Genomic DNA, 18,413 nt, shown 5'->3' with positions numbered 1-18,413 from the left:
GCTTTTCACCCTCCTACCCTTCTAGATTAAAAGTCCCCACAGGAATAGAGCCCTCAATTCCTCCTGTATTTGCTTGTCAAATTTTGTCTTGTCTCTTACAAGTTTTGTATCATTGTTTTATTTAAACAAATTATACCCATGGAGAGTGCTGCGGAATCTGTTGGCGCTTTATAAATAAAGTATAATAATAATATAAATAATAAAATATTTTGGTGGCTTAAATATATATTTTAAAAAATATACCTTTCCAACATATTGATAATCATTTCCAGTGTATTCTTCAAGCAGAAAAAATTGATTCCACATCCAGCTCCTTTTAGAGCGACTTCGTTCCTTCTCATTTTCGTCATAAAGCTGCTGAGTGGCTATTGTTGGTTGGGTGGTAGTACTAGTCCTTTCTGGCAGTGGAGTTGCAATGCTTTGTTGGGGCAGACTAACACAGAATATAAGAAACAAGCAACTGAAAGTTCTCATTGTGTCTCAATATAGATGTGAACTGAAAGCATATACGTATGAAATCTTTTTAATTCATAAAGTAGGTTAGTTCTTCCACTGTATTCAGCATCAATCTTCCTGCTGTTCCATTTCTGGGTCTCAGTGGATATCTTGAAAAAAAAAAAAAAAAATCCATCAGAAAATATATTTTAGCATTAGCGACCTTAAAAGTTATACTTGTATTTGTACACACAAAAATAGGAAAATATAACGTTGCAGAACTATGCACAAACACAGCATGAATAAAAATGATTGAAAATGAAATAATGCATAAGCTTTTTAAAAAATAAATAAATAAATAAATAAATTAAAAAGGAATTTCAGGGTGATTTAGTTTAAGTATACGTCTCAAAATATAGCTCAAAACGTTTAAAAAGCAATGCCATATATTTCATAAGAATAACCACGTAAACTTAATATAATAAGTAATATTCATTAATCCATATTCTTTTTATTAATAACACTGATGAAAATGATAGGAAAACTAAGCAATTCATCTTTCTTTAAAGAAATGCATGTTATTGTTAAAGAGGCTATAAACTACCAAATATCTGTTGTGCATATTAAAGAGACAGAAAGGTCAAAATTGAAATGTACATGAGTGCATTTAAATAGAAGCATTTTTGCTAAATTTTCCCATTAGCAAAAAAGCTTCTATTAAAAGTTATTACTGCTTTTAAGGGGCATATGCACATATGTTGCAAGTACCCCATGTGCCAGCATTCAAACACCACACCTTCTCAAAGAGCCAGCAATGGATTGTATGACACAGATTAAGGGCAGGATTACAAGTGGAGCTCCAACGGTTGCACATGAACAATAAGGGGTTTATCCTTGGTGTTTGCACTTGTGGGGTTTACTGCTGATATTACAAGCTGCAAGTAAATGCGATCGCTATCGATTTACAATAAAATAATTATCGCATTCTCAGAGCTCAGGTTTATTGTTTTTCACAAAACAAAAAAATGCACAAAACACTTCAAAATACATTACAAAGTACATTTACACCCATAATAACACCGTCTAATAAAAATTATTAAAATAAAATATTGCACACAAAAGTTATAAAGCCTCAAAGATATGAGATCTCAAAAGGCAGACAAAGGTTAATTCTTTTTACATCTCTAAAGATATATATATGGATTTATATGTGTATATATGTATATTTACAGACATATATACACATATAAACACTTAAATACATATGTACACATATATAGACATATATAGAAGCGCAATGGAGCCCTTTGCAAATGGAAACACGTAAAATCATATTTATGCTATATTCATATTTAATAAAGTTTTATGGTGTATTTACTGTAAATATTTCATATTCCTATGTTCTGCACATAGGGGAATATGTTCTACATATTTCTAAATATAATTGCTATATATATATCTGTATATATCTTTACCTATATATAATCATCTATATATATATATATATATATGTGTATACAAGAATAGATACAGCGCCTATATATCCATTTAAAATATGGGTGGTGTATGGGAATATGAGTGAAAACTAGAGCTGATTATTAGAAAAATAATAGCAATTAAAAGAATATTTAAAAAATATAAATTATTAGAATCAATTATGCTTGAAGAATGATGAATAGATTATGAAACAGTGTTCATATGAGTCTTTAGACAATATATAGTCCGTAGTAAATCTTCATAAGCAGTTGGTATCAGTAAATAGATGGTATGTAATACCCTTACCAGATAATACCTCAATCTGATGAGGTAAGTATGCCGCACTGGGGGTATATACAGATGGTAGAATCTTCTCCTTGTATTCAGATGTGGTGCCTCTTGGGTTTTCGTGAGCCTCCTGGAGTATGCAGGGATATGTTTCTTGTTGTAGATAAATCCCTTGTACTTCCTTTATGTTGGTAATTAGCCTCTTGGAGTACCTTTTCTGTCTTGGTATACACTACATTTATACTGGACAGACGGTCAGGTAGAGTGCGTTGCAGCTGTTACCAAGCTTCCATCAATGCTGCCTGGTACAGCAGGGTTTTCTTTATACAGAGACAGACGCTGTCTGCACAATACACACAAGTGTTTCTCTCCTAGCTCTTATACCTCTGTTACAAGTTCTACCTGGATATGCCTGAGGAAACGGTCCTTTACGGACTGAGAAACGCGTAGCAATTAAATACTTGTTTTTAGACAGACCCGGTTTTCTGTGCCTTTTTAATATTACCACAGTTTGCAGTGGTTATACCCAGTTTGGTTTTTATCCCTTTGTTCCATACACTGATATTGGAAACTCGTTTGGAAACAAGGCTGATCGTGTGAGCAGCTACCCTTTTGGGATAAACAACACAGCCCTTTGGACTTCCACAGTGGCGATCCGGCTCACCAGACGACACACAGCTGACTCCATCTACCTCATCTGACCCACCCACAGGTCCTCCCGGGTTAGACCCCCAGCGTACTGACTGCTGGTCCTGAATGTCAGCCTGCCTGTATGCACCCAGTTGGTTCTAGGTGCCACTCCACTTTTCCAGGTAGAACTTGTAACAGAGGTATAAGAGCTAGGAGAGAAACACTTGTGTGTATTGTGCAGACAGGCGTCTGTCTCTGTATAAAGAAAACCCTGCTGTACCAGGCAGCATTGATGGAAGCTTGGTAACAGCTGGCAACGCACTCTACCTGACCGTCTGTCCAGTATAAATGTAGTGTATACCAAGACAGAAAAGGTACTCCAAGAGGCTAATTACCAACATAAAGGAAGTACAAGGGATTTATCTACAACAAGAAACATATCCCTGCATACTCCAGGAGGCTCACGAAAACCCAAGAGGCACCACATCTGAATACAAGGAGAAGATTCTACCATCTGTATATACCCCCAGTGCGGCATACTTACCTCATCAGATTGAGGTATTATCTGGTAAGGGTATTACATACCATCTATTTACTGATACCAACTGCTTATGAAGATTTACTACGGACTATATATTGTCTAAAGACTCATATGAACACTGTTTCATAATCTATTCATCATTCTTCAAGCATAATTGATTCTAATAATTTATATTTTTTAAATATTCTTTTAATTGCTATTATTTTTCTAATAATCAGCTCTAGTTTTCACTCATATTCCCATACACCACCCATATTTTAAATGGATATATAGGCGCTGTATCTATTCTTGTATACACATTTTTCACTTACTGACTGGGACCTCACATCTCAACCAGTACTTGTCTTATATAGCTGCCACTATACCATACACAATACTGACTAGCGCCAACTATAGAGTATCACTTGTGTCTACCCAGTATACTGAGTGAACACATTTTACTTTCTTCTCTATATATATATATATATATATATATATATTTATAGGTATAGATATATATTATATTAAAATACCATCAGATACATATAGAAATATGTATCTATTCTATGTGCACTTGAGAATATGTGATTGGGTTTGCGTGTGAGCAGGGTATTGGGTTTTTTCCCCACCTTTTTTGTTCCACTGACTTTTATGGGGGAATATGTTAACACGCACACAATATTCTAAGTTTGTCTTTTTTACACCCATCGGGTAAACACGCGAGCGAAAACTGTTTCTTTCAACTTGTAATACTAACACAACACGATGTGCGCAAAAAGCTTCTAGCACAATTAACGATTGAGCGGGAGCATTAATCAGTCCTCCACGTGTAATCTGGCCCTAAGTCTTCACAGATCCAAGACACACCTCACCAGCTCTCTAAGCAGGCACAGTGTTATAGCAAATGGAAGTATACTGCAAGAATTCTTCTATTTAAAATGTAAAACCAATGCACATTTCAATTTTAACCTTTGTATCCCTTTTAAGAGCAGTGATTATACAAGTTAAAATTAGTTATAGATGTTTATTCCAGCATTAGCATTAAAAGGAAACACAACTTTGTGCACAGCTGACCCTTTGGAATCAGCTGCTCACCACCAGAAACATAAACGATGTCTTTCTAGAAAGCATATGGAAGTTTATTAAAATGTGTTCTATCTTGCATATAAAGGTATTACAATATGCATTTTTACATAATGGCATGAAGGGGTTAAAGGGCAATCTACAATATAATTTTTATTGTTTTGAAAGATAGATAATCCCTGTATTACCCATTCCCCAATTTTGCATAACCAACAGTTATATTAATATACTTTTTACCTCTGTGATTACCTTGTATCTAAGCCTCTTATGACAGCCCCATGATCATATGACTTTTTTTATTATCTATTGATTTGCAGTTAGTACTGTGTTGTGCTGAATCTAAATAACTTCTCAGACGTGAACACAACGTTATCTATATGGCCCACATGAACTAGCAGTATCCTGTTGTGAAAAGCAAATACAAAAGCATGTGATTAAGAGGCTGTCCATAGAGCCTTTGAAACATGCAGAAATTTAGAGGTTTGAATGTTATAAAGTATATTAATCTAACAATATTGGTTGTGCAAAGCTGGGGAATGGGTATTAAAGGCATTATCTATCTTTAAAAAAAAAAAAATATTTTAGTGTAGACTGTCCCTTTAAGTAACACATAGCATATGTTGCAGGGTTTGACTTTTGAAGGCTTCCATGTGCTCTCAGAATTTAAAAACTCTTAAATACAATAAAAAATTTTTTAAACATATTAACATCCTTTTTACAGCAATTATTGTTTAACAGGCTAGCTCTGCACACCATTTGCCTTATTTGGAGAAGCCAGTATGGGTTTTAGTCCTCAGACAACAAGGCTAGCCACTGTCATAAAGTTAGTAATAGATTGTTTTGCAGTTGTTGTCTGATAAATCCAATTTGCATAGATAAATTACATTAAAAGGGGGCAAAATAAATAATGAAATAAATAACAAAAATATATTGCAAAGTTGTTTCATTATGTATAACTAAACATTTACTTTAAAATCACAAAGGTGTTAACTGTTCCTTTAAATAACAGGATAAGTGGGCAAAATAAATGAAAGTATATTGCAAAGTTTTGACTGTTTGATTTTTTTTAACCACACATAATTAAACACTTTGGGGCCGATTTATCATGGCCCGAATGGGGCCAAATACCCCCGTTTCCGCGCGAGCCTTTAGGCTAGCCGGAAACAAGAGTTAAGAAGCAGCGGTCTAAAGACCGCTGCTCCTTAACTTGTCTGCCGCCTCTGAGGCTGCGGACATCAATCTGTCCGATCCCATACAATCAGGTTGATTGACACCCCCTGCTAGAGGCCCATTGGCCGTGAATCTGCAGGGGGCAGCATTGCGCAAGCAATTCACTAGAACTGCTTGTGCACTGTTAAATTCAGAGATGTCTGGCGGACATGATAGGCTACAGAGTATTATGTCCACCAGAAATTGATAAATCGGCCCCCTAGTTACAACATTTTATTCTAATGTAATGTTTATAGTAAGCATTTTATGCTACAAAGTGTTTACGATCCCTTTAAACAGAATATCCCTTTTTATAAATGCCACAGAACTGACATTATACTTGTATGTGCATTTCTTCATTCTATATCAAGGTGACGTGCAGAGTGGGGATTAACGTAAGTTATATAGGTTTGTGTTAATTCATGAGCTGCATTCATGCAGAAAAAATGTAAAAATTCAAATAGAACATCTCAGTAACTTAAAGCTCACTTAAAGGGACCCTAATTTTTTCTTTCATGATTCAAATGGAACATACAATTTTACAACTTTCCAATTTACTTCTATTATCTAATTTGCTTTGTTCTTTTGGTATCTCTTGTTGAAAAGCATACATAGGTAGGCTCAGACGCTGGGAGCTAGCTGCGGATTGGTGGCAGCACATATATGCCTGTTGTCATTGGCTTACTGATGTGTACAGCTAGCACCCAGTAGTACACTGTTGCTTCTTTAATAAAGGATAACAAAGAGAATTAAGAAAAATTGATAACAGAAGTAAGTTGGAAAGTTGTTTAAAATCGTATGCTCTATCTGAATAATAAAAGAAAAAAATTGAGGTTTCATGTCCCTTTAAATGTCAAGAAACATAGTTCAGAAACACGGAAACTTGATGTAGAAAGATTGCACTGCATGGAAAAGTGTAATATGCCCTAGTTTCATTTCTAATACCTATAGTTAAACACCTTGCTATGTTATGATAATCATATAATATCATGAATAACTAATAACACTGGCGCTGCTAAACAACACTGAATACTTACAGCATTTTCCAATAAAAAGAAATTAAAAAGATCTTCCGATGTTGAATAAAATAAATTCCCAGCATCCATTTCAAACTCATAATTATTTTATCTCTTCTAACCTGTCACCCATCTAGAGGGTCATCCTAAATCTGTCAGAAATGGCAGGATCCACAATATGTGATTGTCTAGCACTGCATGATCCTGATCATTCCCACTAGCTCTATTGCATTTTCACTTCTTCGCTCTATCTCTGCCCTATTATATCCACCTTGACATTAATACATGCTGCTCAATTCTCATAGGCACAATTACAGGAAAAAGAAGACAGTACGATCTCTATGCATGAGTAAATTGAACCACATACTGTACTATACGACTATGAGCTGTAATATATAGATATAGGTGGGCATACATATATATTACCTATGGAGAGAGAACTATATTTGCAAGTTTATTATAGATTATTATATTACTTACATGTTTTTCAGTTATAGCTTTTATTCATTTGCTAGCATTACTATTGCACATGCCCTTAGCATTCAAACAACCTTGTAATTGAATGCAGGCAAAGGTAACAAGTGTCAAGTATCTGCCCAAGCGATTGGAAAATGAGACAGAAGACAAGGGTTACCGTATCCACAGGAACAGCAGAATGTCCTTTTAGAAGCTACCAATTAATGGCTATGACAGAAACAACTGCAATAGCGCTTGTATTTCTAGCACAGAAACATCTAGCTAAGCTTTTCCCAAGAAAAACATCTGCTTTTTATTTGACTAGATCTGACTAATCAGCTTCAGGCCTTTGCTGAGTGCAGCAAGCTTTCTAATTAGTAATTTAGATCAACGTCTCTGCTTTTTTAATGTCCACTTTCAAAACATTTTAAAATATGATAGATTGCTACCTCTATTGTAGATTAAGTAGATTAAGTAACAGAGAAAAAAAAAGCTTCCTAATTACACGAGGGAAGAAAAGAATACTTATGTGACAAGACTGATATTTATAATGTACACGGAAGAGTAGAATAATATGAGAATTTATTTCAACTCATCTTTGGCTTCTGAAGTTATTCAGGTTACATGATATAAAGCACACTTCTAATAATGTACTCATCCACACGGAAGAAGAAAAAACAACGCTCTTTATAGTTCTAATAAAATTGATATGATGAGCGCATGCTAATACCTTCAGTCTGTCCATTTGCTTTTCTCGGTGAATGTTATTCAGAAATAATTATATATAAAGGATTTCAGGAACAGTGGCTCAATTATAAATGCAAGTGCTTTATAGGTTAATAAATCTAGTTAATTTACTTGTCCTCTTCATTTGCAGGTGCTGCTAACTCGCTGCTAAATATACAGTAGATAGGATATGAAAAATCAATATGAATATATTGGCAATGAAAATTAATGTGTGTGGTTTTTTCAAGACTATAAAGTATTCTGCTTGTAATAGAGATACATATATAATGTTGCCATTGAGAAGAAAGTGTGACCCAGTAAAAGTTATGCTTAATAATGATTGGGTCCCAAAAAAAAAAAAAAAAAATCTGGATGTGCTAATAAGAAAAAGTCCATGTCATTCTAGGATGACAGATCCATCCAAAATCAAGACGGAAACACAAAGACGATATCTCAGACCTGGAAAAAGCACCCGAGGAAAAGATACACGTGCACTGCAGACTCAAGACACTGAGATTCATATTTCTCAAATAAGTAACAATTGCCTGAGAACATGGTGAGCAATAATGAGTATTTGAGATGCAATATGATCGGTTAAATAGGTTTGAAATAAAATATAAAATAATCATTGCGGTATATGAAGTGTATGAACTATTTACTAGAAAGATAGATGATATGAACTTTTGATATACTGCTTCACAATCATGCTAAAAGCCCTTGTCGAATTGTTATCAGTAAATTCAGCTGCATCCAGAATATTCAGTGCCATACCAGACACTTCACTCACAAATTACTTCTTAAAGCAACAGTATAAAATTTGCCCCATAGAGTAAGAGCAAATTATAGCTACATAGAGGGACACACAGACATATATATATATATATATATATATATATATATATATATAGATAGATATTAATAGATAAATAGATATATTAATAGATAAATAGATATTAATATCTATTGATCACCTACATAGAATATATTCTACATATAATCTATCTATCTTCTATTTGTCTGTCATCTATGCCATCTTTTAACAACACCATATATAATATAATGAACAATAGGACAGTCACACTTCAAAGCATCTGTTTCATTATGTATTTCATCAGAGATAGATATTGAAGTTCAAAAGGCTTTCTCATGCTGCGGGGTGTAACTAGATCTCACTGGGCCCCAGAGCAAAGGCTGTGGAGGGGTCTTCCTTTTCAACAGCACCTTTTCTGGCTGTTTTGGGATAAGCAGAAGCTGAACCAGTTTACATAGGACAAAAAAAGAGCTGCTTCTTTGTTACTTGAGAAATCCTTCCCATTTGGTTAGTCCGCTACAGAGGAGAAGCTATTGTGCAGCCATATTGTAAAGGCAAACCATTACATGTTACGCTTATGTTTTGCAGGGTGCAAAAAGTGAGCAAAACATGATACAGCTGTCTTTACGTGACCACGCCCCATGTAGTGATGTCACAACTGATTGGAGGGCCAAATAGGCCCCCTAGAGGTGTGGGCCGAGACCTCTGAGACCCCTGGATGTATGCCCCTGTCCTGGAGACATAGAGGGTAGATAGTGTGATATCTAAATAATTTTCATGGAAATGTTAAAGGGCCATAATACCCAAATGTTTAAACACTTGAAAGTGATGCAGCATAGCTGTAAAAAGCTGACTAGAAAATATCACCTGAACATCTCTATGTAAAAATGAAAGATATTTTACCTCAAAAGTTCCTCAGTAGCCACCTCCTATTGTAAAGGACTTCTAAGCAGCATTTTAGTGTGTCTGTCCTGGGAGAGCTGAAAGGATGAGCCTCGTGAACTCTCATATTATTTCACCAATCAGGTAAAGGAAGCTTACTATGAAAGCTAGTTAAGCTAGTTAAGTTACTGTGATCATGAGATCACAGTAAAAGAGTTCATGACCTCAATACTGCTGATGCTGATTGGCTGCTGTTCATTTCTTCATTTTTTTTATTTTTTTTACCTGCAGCTGGGAGCAGGTGAAGTATAACTTTTTACACAGAACTTACTCTGCTGAGCTGAGGAGATTGTGAGGTAAAATATCTTCCTTTTTTTACATTAAGATGCTCAGGTGATATTTTCCTGTCAGCTTTTTACAGTTATACTGCATCAGTTTCAAGTGATTTAGCATAAGAGTATTATGTCCCTTTAAGTGTTTTCACTAAACAATTGTATTGCTCTGCAAGCAGATAAGAATTTGGAGTCATATATAAAAAACCCTTAAAGGGGCAGTCTAGGCCAAAATAAACTCATGATTCAGATAGAGCATGTAATTTTAAACAATTTTCCAATTTACTTTTATCACCAATTTTGCTTTGTTCTCTTGGTATTCTTAGTTGAAAGCTTAACCTAGGAGGTTCATATGCTAATTTCTTAGACCTTGAAGCCCTCCTCTTTTAGATTGCATTTTAACAGTTTTTCACCACTAGAGGGTGTTAGTTCACATATTTCATATAGATAACACTGTGCTCGTGCACATGAAGTAATCTGGGAGCAGGCACTGATTGGCTAGACTGCAAGTCTGTCAAAAGAACTGAAAAAAGGGGCAGTTTGCAGAGGCTGAGATACAAGATAATCACAGAAGTAAAAAGTGTATTAATATAACTGTATTGGTTATGCAAAACTGGGAAATGGGTAATAAAGGGATTATCTATCTTTTAAAACAATAAAAATCTGGTGTAGACTGTCTCTTTAACAAGCATTATTATTAAATACAGCATCGGTTTCCAGTTTGAGGGTAATTTAATAATTATCTGCGAGTTAACAGTGTCAATGCAATCATAATCAATTCAGTGAAAAATAGTCCTATGCTTCATGATTCAGAGAGAGCATACAATTGTAAAAGGACATTATAGCCGGTTTTGAATAGAAGCATTATTGTAATATGCATGTTTTAGCAAAAATGCTTCTAATAAAAGCTATAGCTGTTTCAAAAGCATATTTATGTATGAACCATGCACCAGCATTTTAAACTCAAAACTTGCTCACAGAGCCTAAGGTGCTTGTTCCATCTGGTAATGGCTCAAATTATTAATTGCTGACATGATAAAAGCCTCTGAGCAGCTGCAGTATTTAAAATGCTGGTGCACTGAGAATATCTACATGCATGTGCAGAGAGAATAGTTAATAATAAAACAGTGCTAAAACACGAAGCATTTTTGCTAATACATGTATATTGCAAATATGTTTCTATTCAAAGATGTGTCCCTTTAAGCAACTTTCCCATTTACTTATATTATTAAATTTGTTTTGTCTATCAGTATCCTTTGTTGAAAAGCATACTTATGTAGACTCAGGAGCAGGAATGCATTACTGGGAGTTAGCTGCTTAGTGGCTGAACGTATATGCTTCTTGTCATTGACTCACCAGATGTGTTAAGCTAGCTCCCAGTAGTCCATTGCTGCTCATTTAACAAAATATACTAAGAGATTGAAGCAAGTTTAATAATAAAAACAAATTGGAAAACTGTTTAAAATTGTATGTTCTATCTGAATCAGGAAAGAAAATGTTGAGGTTATGTGTCCTGTTTTCCTGATCACAATCAAATTCTTGATTTAATGACACATGTACATAGCTATTTTCCCTTAGTAAATTCCTCAGATTAAAGCACTTATTAAGCACCAACACCTTTCCACTTATTACAGAGTATCCTAAAAATACTCCAAAGTAACAGTTGTTACTCATATGTGCAAATCACACTGGAATCGCCCTGCCAGATTGGATAACATTAGGAAGCAGCATCACCAAACATCTACAAACGCTGCCTGTTCAATTAATTAAACGTTAGAAATAGTAGCAATTATCACGTTTAAACTAATATAAATTAGCTAAACCCATACTTCAAGAAACACAAATGCCTACTATACTGATAGTGCCAATGTTCAAATTCCTTATAGCAGGGTTCTTCAAACCACGGGTCGGACCCATTGCTGGGTCACAACACCATGTTTACTGGTTTGCGACTTGTGTGTGTGCTGTATGAGAGTGCATGTGGTGTGTCTGTGTTGTATTAAAGTGTGCGTGGTGTGTCTGTGTTGTATGAGAGTGTGTGTGTTGTATAAGAGTGTGTGTTGAGTGTGTGTTATGTATAAGAGCATGTGTAGTGTGTGTGTGTGTGTGTTGTATGAGAGTGTGTGTGATGTGTGTCTGTATGTGGTATAAGAGTGTGTGTGGTGTGTCTGTGGGTTGTATAAGAGTGTGTGTGGTGTGTCTGTATGTTGTATGAGAGTGTGTGTGATGTGTGTCTGTGGGTTGTATAAGAGTGTGTGTGGTGTGTCTGTGTGTTGTATAAGAGCGTATGTGATGTGTGCCTGTATTTTGTATGAGAGTGTGTGTGATGTGTGTCTGTGTGTTGTATAAGAGTGTGTGTGGTGTGTGCCTGTATTTTGTATGAGAGTGTGTGTGTTGTGTTTGTCTGGGTGTTGTATAAGAGTGTGTGGTGTGTGTATTGTATAAGAGTGTGTGTGGTGTGTGTTTAAAGGGATCAATCAACATATAAACACTTCAACCTGAGGTTATCACCAAACGCACCCACTAATTTTTGAATTACACAATTGGGAGAGTAACAATGTAAATAAAGATTTTGTGCTGTTTATGGGAAGTAGCAATTCCTAGTTTGAACGGTATTAAAGGCAGAAATATTTTTGGATTGTGAAAACACTGACACAACCTGCAGATGCTCTAAAATCATTATTTACTGAAAACAAGTGCACAATTCTGACTAACCCCATAGTTGGTATTAAAGGGACATTATACACTCATTTTTTCTTTGCATAAATGTTTTGTAGATAATCTATTTATATAGCCCATAAAGTTGTTTTTTTTAATTAATGTATAGTTTTGCTTATTTTTAAATAACATTGCTCTGATTTTCAGACTCCTAACCAAGCCCCAAAGTTTTATGTGAATACGCTCGACTACCTACTCCAGCTTGCTCCTGTTTGTGTAAAGGGTCTTTTCATATGCAAAAGAAGGGGGAGGAGGGGAGTGTCTTATTTACCACTTGCAATGGGCTTTCCAGCTACCTTTTCAACAGAGCCAAATTGACAGCTTCTAAGTAAGTTTTTAAACAGTTTTATACTGGATTTTTATATCAGTATCTGTGCATATTATTCTTTATAGTAGTGTCTATTACATGCAGTTATATGAAAATGAGTGTATACTGTCCCTTTAACCTTAATAAGCCTCTTACATAGGACATCAAGATGAAAGACAGCAGTATTTTAGTAGCCTAACCAATGTTTAACTATGTTTCGTTAAAAATGAATTGCAATATATTTTTTATTTATTTAATCCCCTTCTCCTGTAATTTAAAGGACCACTAAATACACGAAAATGCAGAATCACTAAATGAATAATAAATAAAAATGCAAAAGCATTTAGTCTGAATTTCTAATGACTAATAGATTTCTTTATTTCATGTGACAGCAATCAGCCAATCACAAAATGCATATACGTATATTTTGTGAATTCTTGCACATACTCAGTAGGAGCTGGTGCCTCATACATATAAAAAGATTGTGCACATTTAGATAATGGAAGTGAAATAGAAAGTTTACAAATTGTGTGCTCTATCCAAAATCATGAAAGTTTAATTTTGACATTAGTGTTCCTTTAAAGCGACACTGTACTATAACGTTCGTTTCCCCTTAATGTGTTTCAAATGTCTTGTTATACCTACTGGAGAGTATTAAATGTATGGTAAATTAATCCTTCATGTTTATTTGTGTACTTGAAACCCTGGTTGTGCTAATTAAAACCATCACCTGTTGTTCTCAAGGACATACCCATAAAAACGGTCTGAACTTGCATGTAAAACAGGCCTGCTAATGTTATCTATGTATAAAAATGCAGTAGTTAGGTATTAAATACTAATGATGGCTGGGGAGTTAAATTAGCACAGCCAACTACTTCAGATACAAAAATCTCTTTCTCATCTGTCCCCACTGGCAGATTAATTAGCGCTATTGTCTCCTATTAGATTTTCTACATAGAATTTGTTATTCATATTTTTAGTGTAGGTGGTGGTTTCTACAAGCAAAAGCGGCTATTTAAAGTGCAAAAAACTAAAGGAGAGTACAATGTTAAAGGGACAGTCAAGTCCAAAAAAACCTTTCTTGTTTCAAATAGGGCATGTCATTTTAAACAATTTTTCAATTTACTTTTATCACCAATTTTGCTTTGTTCTCTTGGTATTCTTAATTGAAAGCTAAACCTAGGAAGGCTCATATGATAATTTCTAAGCCCTTAAAGGCTGCCTCTTATCACATGCTTTTTTATTTGCTTTTCACACCAGGGGAGAGCTAGTTCATGTGAGCCATATAGATAACATTGTGATCACGCTTGTGGCAGACACTGCACTAATTGGCTAAAATGGAAGTCAATAGATAATAAATAAAAAGTCATGTGATCAGGGGGCTGTCAGAAAATGCTTAGATACAAGTTAATCACAGAGATGAAAAGAATAATAATATAACAATGTTGGTTATGCAAAACTGAGGAATGGGTAATAAAGGGATAATCTATCTTTTTAAACAACAATTCTGGTGTTGACTGTCCCTTTAACTCTGAAAAATTGTTGTTTTTTTTTAAATTTGACTGAGTTTCTATAAAGTAATGGGACCCCATGTTTAAACTTGTTTTCCTGTTATCTCACTCTCCAGCTGAGAATAATTAGGGACAGATATAAAACGTAATTAAAGAGTCTGTCCAAACAAGTCTGTGTGGAACATAAAAATATCTAAGGGGGTTTAAATGTCTAAAGACTACTGTTATATATATTTTAATCAGTTTAGATATTTTATTGAAAGTGTCCTTTAATTTAAATGATGAGAAATGCTCAGTTGCCTTAACTATTCAAACTATACCAATATAAAAATAATTGACCAGTGTTTACAAAGAATACAGTAACCTTTAAACCAAATGCAGTTTTTTTTTTTTACTTCAACACAACATTTTTAAAACAAAAAAGCTGTATTTTTTCTCCTGCTTTTGTATATTAGATGTTATTTTTAGAAATATACATTTTCAGCTCTCCTATGTCACAATTGATCTCTATTAATACCTGGTTTGTTTCACTTGAGCCTGTTGTGCTCACTCTTAGTGACAACTAGAGCTTTCCATGGGGTCAATTTATCAATTTATCTTGCCGGAAACAGAAGTTATGAAGCAGCGGTCCATAACCTGTCCACCTGCTCTGAGGTGGCCGACAACAATCAACCTGTTTGAATACGATCGATTTGATTGACAACTCCTGCCAGCGGCCGATTGGCCGCGAATCTGCAGGGGGGCAGTATTGCACCAGCTGCCGGCATTTATTGATGTGCAGCGGACATGATACACTACATTGTATCATGTCCGCTTGCACTTTAGTAAATTGACCCCCATGTCCTGAGCGAACCACTGGCCCTTACTGCCACATGTCATAAAATCCACCCACCATTTTGTCCATTTGAATGTTCAAGTATTCATTATAATATTTTAAAGGAACAGTAAACTTTAATGTTAAGGTTGTAACATAAAATGTTTAAAGGGACAAAAGAAAATGCGCTAATATGTTAAACCATTGCATTACTCTACTATTGTTTGCATGTAGCTATGTACTACTGTGAACTAGCTAAACACAACAGGTGAGCCAACGGCATGAGACAAATGTGCATAGCTATCAATCAGCAGCTAGCCCTGGTAGTGCATTGGTGCTGAGGATATGTACATATGCTTTTCAACAAAGGACACTAAAATTTAATAATAGGAGTTTATTTAAAAGTATCTTAAATGGACACAAATCCCCAAATTATTATTTCATGATACGGATAAAGCATACATTTTTAAACAAAATTTGAATTTACTTGTATTTTTAACTTAGCTTTGATCTTTTGGTAGCTTTTGTTGAAGAAGCAGCGATGCACTACTGGGAGCTAGCTTAACACATAAAGTGAGCCAATGTCAAGAGGCATATATGTGCAGCCACCAATCAGCAGTTGGCTCCTAGAAGTTTATTGTTGCCTCTGTGCCTACCTAGGTATACTTTTCAGCAATGGGTTGTGAGAAAACAAAGCAAACTAGATAATAGAAGTAAATTGGAAAGTTGTTTAAAATTAAATGTTCTATCTGAATAATAAAAATACATTTTGACTTTGAATTATTTATAGTAGAACAACATTGTAAAGGACAACTGTGAAATGTACTTATCATGTACCTGCTTAATCTACTGCCTTCTAAAGCTCCCTCTTCATGGTCCTTGTATAATATTTCTACACACACTGCTGCTATATAGTGCGCAAAACATACGCCTGCTTCTATATATGAAGCTGAAGATACTGCACTCTAAAGCTCCCTCTACAGGCTGCTTGTATTACATCGCTAATTTACTGCAAAGTTTAATAAATGTGCACGCTGCTGAGCTACCTCAGTATGATCTCATTTAAAGGTGCTTCGTTTCAATAAGGAAGAGGCAAAAATGTGAATTCACAAAAATGTGAATTATTACTATTTAATTTTGTCTTCCTGGTCCCTTTAAGAAACATTAAAAACTGTGGTGAAAAAAAATCTTGGAATAGTAACCCATGAAATAAAAAAAATACTGACATAACTATTAACAAAATTATTATTAATTACTGAAACCATGCCACTATATTCTAAGGGTAACCCCATACACTTTCATTAAACTGTGATCATTGTTTGTAGGAGAATACAGAGAGGAGCCAGCAGCCAGACATGATGCAGGAAGAGTGGCGTGACTACAGATTGCAGGGCACAGATGTGCCCCCTAGAGGTGAAGGACCTATAAAACCCCTGCAGTTATGCCCCTGCAAAAAGAAAATGCTACAAACAAATCTAAACCATTCATTCTTGCCAGAAACAAAAAAATCATTTTTTAATGGAGAATGTTTGTGTGTCCATCGGTGTTTGTGTGACCATCCTGATGGAAAACAAATATATTTTAAAGTTCCACAAATCAACCTCTAAATATCCTACAAAGATGCTACATTTTTACATGAATTTTGTTAAACTCGTTTACATGTTTGAAGGTTTAAATCATCTAACCTTTTTACCTACTCTTCTACTTTCCTTTTATATTCAGCTTATTAGACCATGATCCCTTTTTAATATTGAAGAGATTCAATGTAACAGGAGGAAAAAGCGTAACCAGACTAATAATATTTACTGCTGGTTAGTAAAGCTCTCTCGTTATTCCCCTTCATGCTGTGATTGCTGACATTTCAAGTCTTATTGCTATTACCCTTGAGATATACTGTACAGAGGGAAGCAAGATTACATGAGTAGGAACTGTTTGTGGTTTGCAACTTGACTGCACGTTAGGCGCTTGCTATAACCTACATTATATTTTCATACTCTTTTTAATTAAACAAAACTTGATGGTGAATAGGCTTTGCACAGTAGTTCTGAAATGCATCAGTGCACCAGATAGAGAGATAGATGAAGAGACGCTTACCTAGTGTCTTTGTTTCTATATTAAAGGGACACTCAGGTTAAATTATATTTTCATGATTCAGATACAGCATGTAATTTTAAACAACTTTCCAATTTACTTCCATTAAAAAAAAAAATGCTTACATTTTTGAGTCACCAGATCCTACTGAGCATGTGCAAGAATTCACAGACTATACGTATATGCATTTGTGATTGGCTGATTGCTATCACATGGTACAAGGGGAGTGGAAATACACATAACTTTGAAATTTGTTATAAAAAAATCTACTACTCATTTGAAGTTCAGACTAAGTGCTATTGCATTGTCTTGTTATCTTGCATTTGTTGATTATGCAAATCTAATGTGTTGACTGGTCCTTTAAAGGGACATATTTGCTTACTGGCGGATAAAGAAACTCTGGTAGACAATGATAAAGCTCCATAAGAAAATTAAAAAATTTTTTATTCAGCACTTAACATCTGTTTTTCTCAGAATGAATAAAGGTAATATATGTATTAAAATGCACTTTAATTTGCAGCAAGAAAATAATACTTTATTGTCCCTTTAAATGAATATGAAAGTCAAAATTAAAGGGACACTCAAGTCAAAATTAAACAACTTTCCAAATTACTTCCATTATCAAAATTTGCACAGTCTTTTTATATTTACACTAATTGAGTCACCAGCTCCTACTGTGCAGGTTTAAGAATACAAAGAATATACGTATATACGTTTGTTTTTGGCTGATGGCTGTCACATGATGCAGTGGGAGTGGAAATAAAGATAACTGAAATTTGTCCGAAAAAAATGTACTTTTCATTTGAAGTTCAGACTAAGTGCTATTGCATTGTCTTGTTATCATGCATTTGCTGATTATGCAAACCTACTGAATTTGCTGCTCCTTTAAAGATTCACAATTCAAATACACTGTGCAATAAAAAACTTTATTTTACCTTTTTGGTCTCACGGGTTGAAATTTCCATGAGGCATACTGAAGAAGGCTCCGAAGCATTCCTGTGGCAGTTATACAAGCAACCAGTAGAGGGAGCTCCAGGAAGTGCTCAGTGACAGCACTCTCAGTTCAAATGGTTTTCTTTATTATACAGGTAGCCCTCAGTTTACACCG

General features: G+C 34.9%; 1 protein-coding gene across 1 annotated transcript in view; it reads right to left on the bottom strand.

Annotated features, from left to right (window-relative positions):
- Nucleotides 1–18,413, bottom strand: part of LOC128660672 (cadherin-6-like) — a 519,409-nt gene that overhangs the window by 221,134 nt on the left and 279,862 nt on the right. The window contains exon 3 of the mRNA XM_053714615.1: nucleotides 244–605. Coding sequence (XP_053570590.1) covers nucleotides 244–474 — 231 coding nt within the window. The 5' untranslated portion in view covers nucleotides 475–605. The remainder of the gene's footprint in view (nucleotides 1–243; nucleotides 606–18,413) is intronic.

Source organism: Bombina bombina, chromosome 5 (genome assembly GCF_027579735.1).
Source record: "Bombina bombina isolate aBomBom1 chromosome 5, aBomBom1.pri, whole genome shotgun sequence".
NCBI classification, from domain to species: Eukaryota; Metazoa; Chordata; class Amphibia; order Anura; family Bombinatoridae; genus Bombina; species Bombina bombina.
The sequence above is the reverse complement of the archived record's forward strand: the minus strand, read 5'-3'. Positions and strand labels throughout refer to the sequence as shown.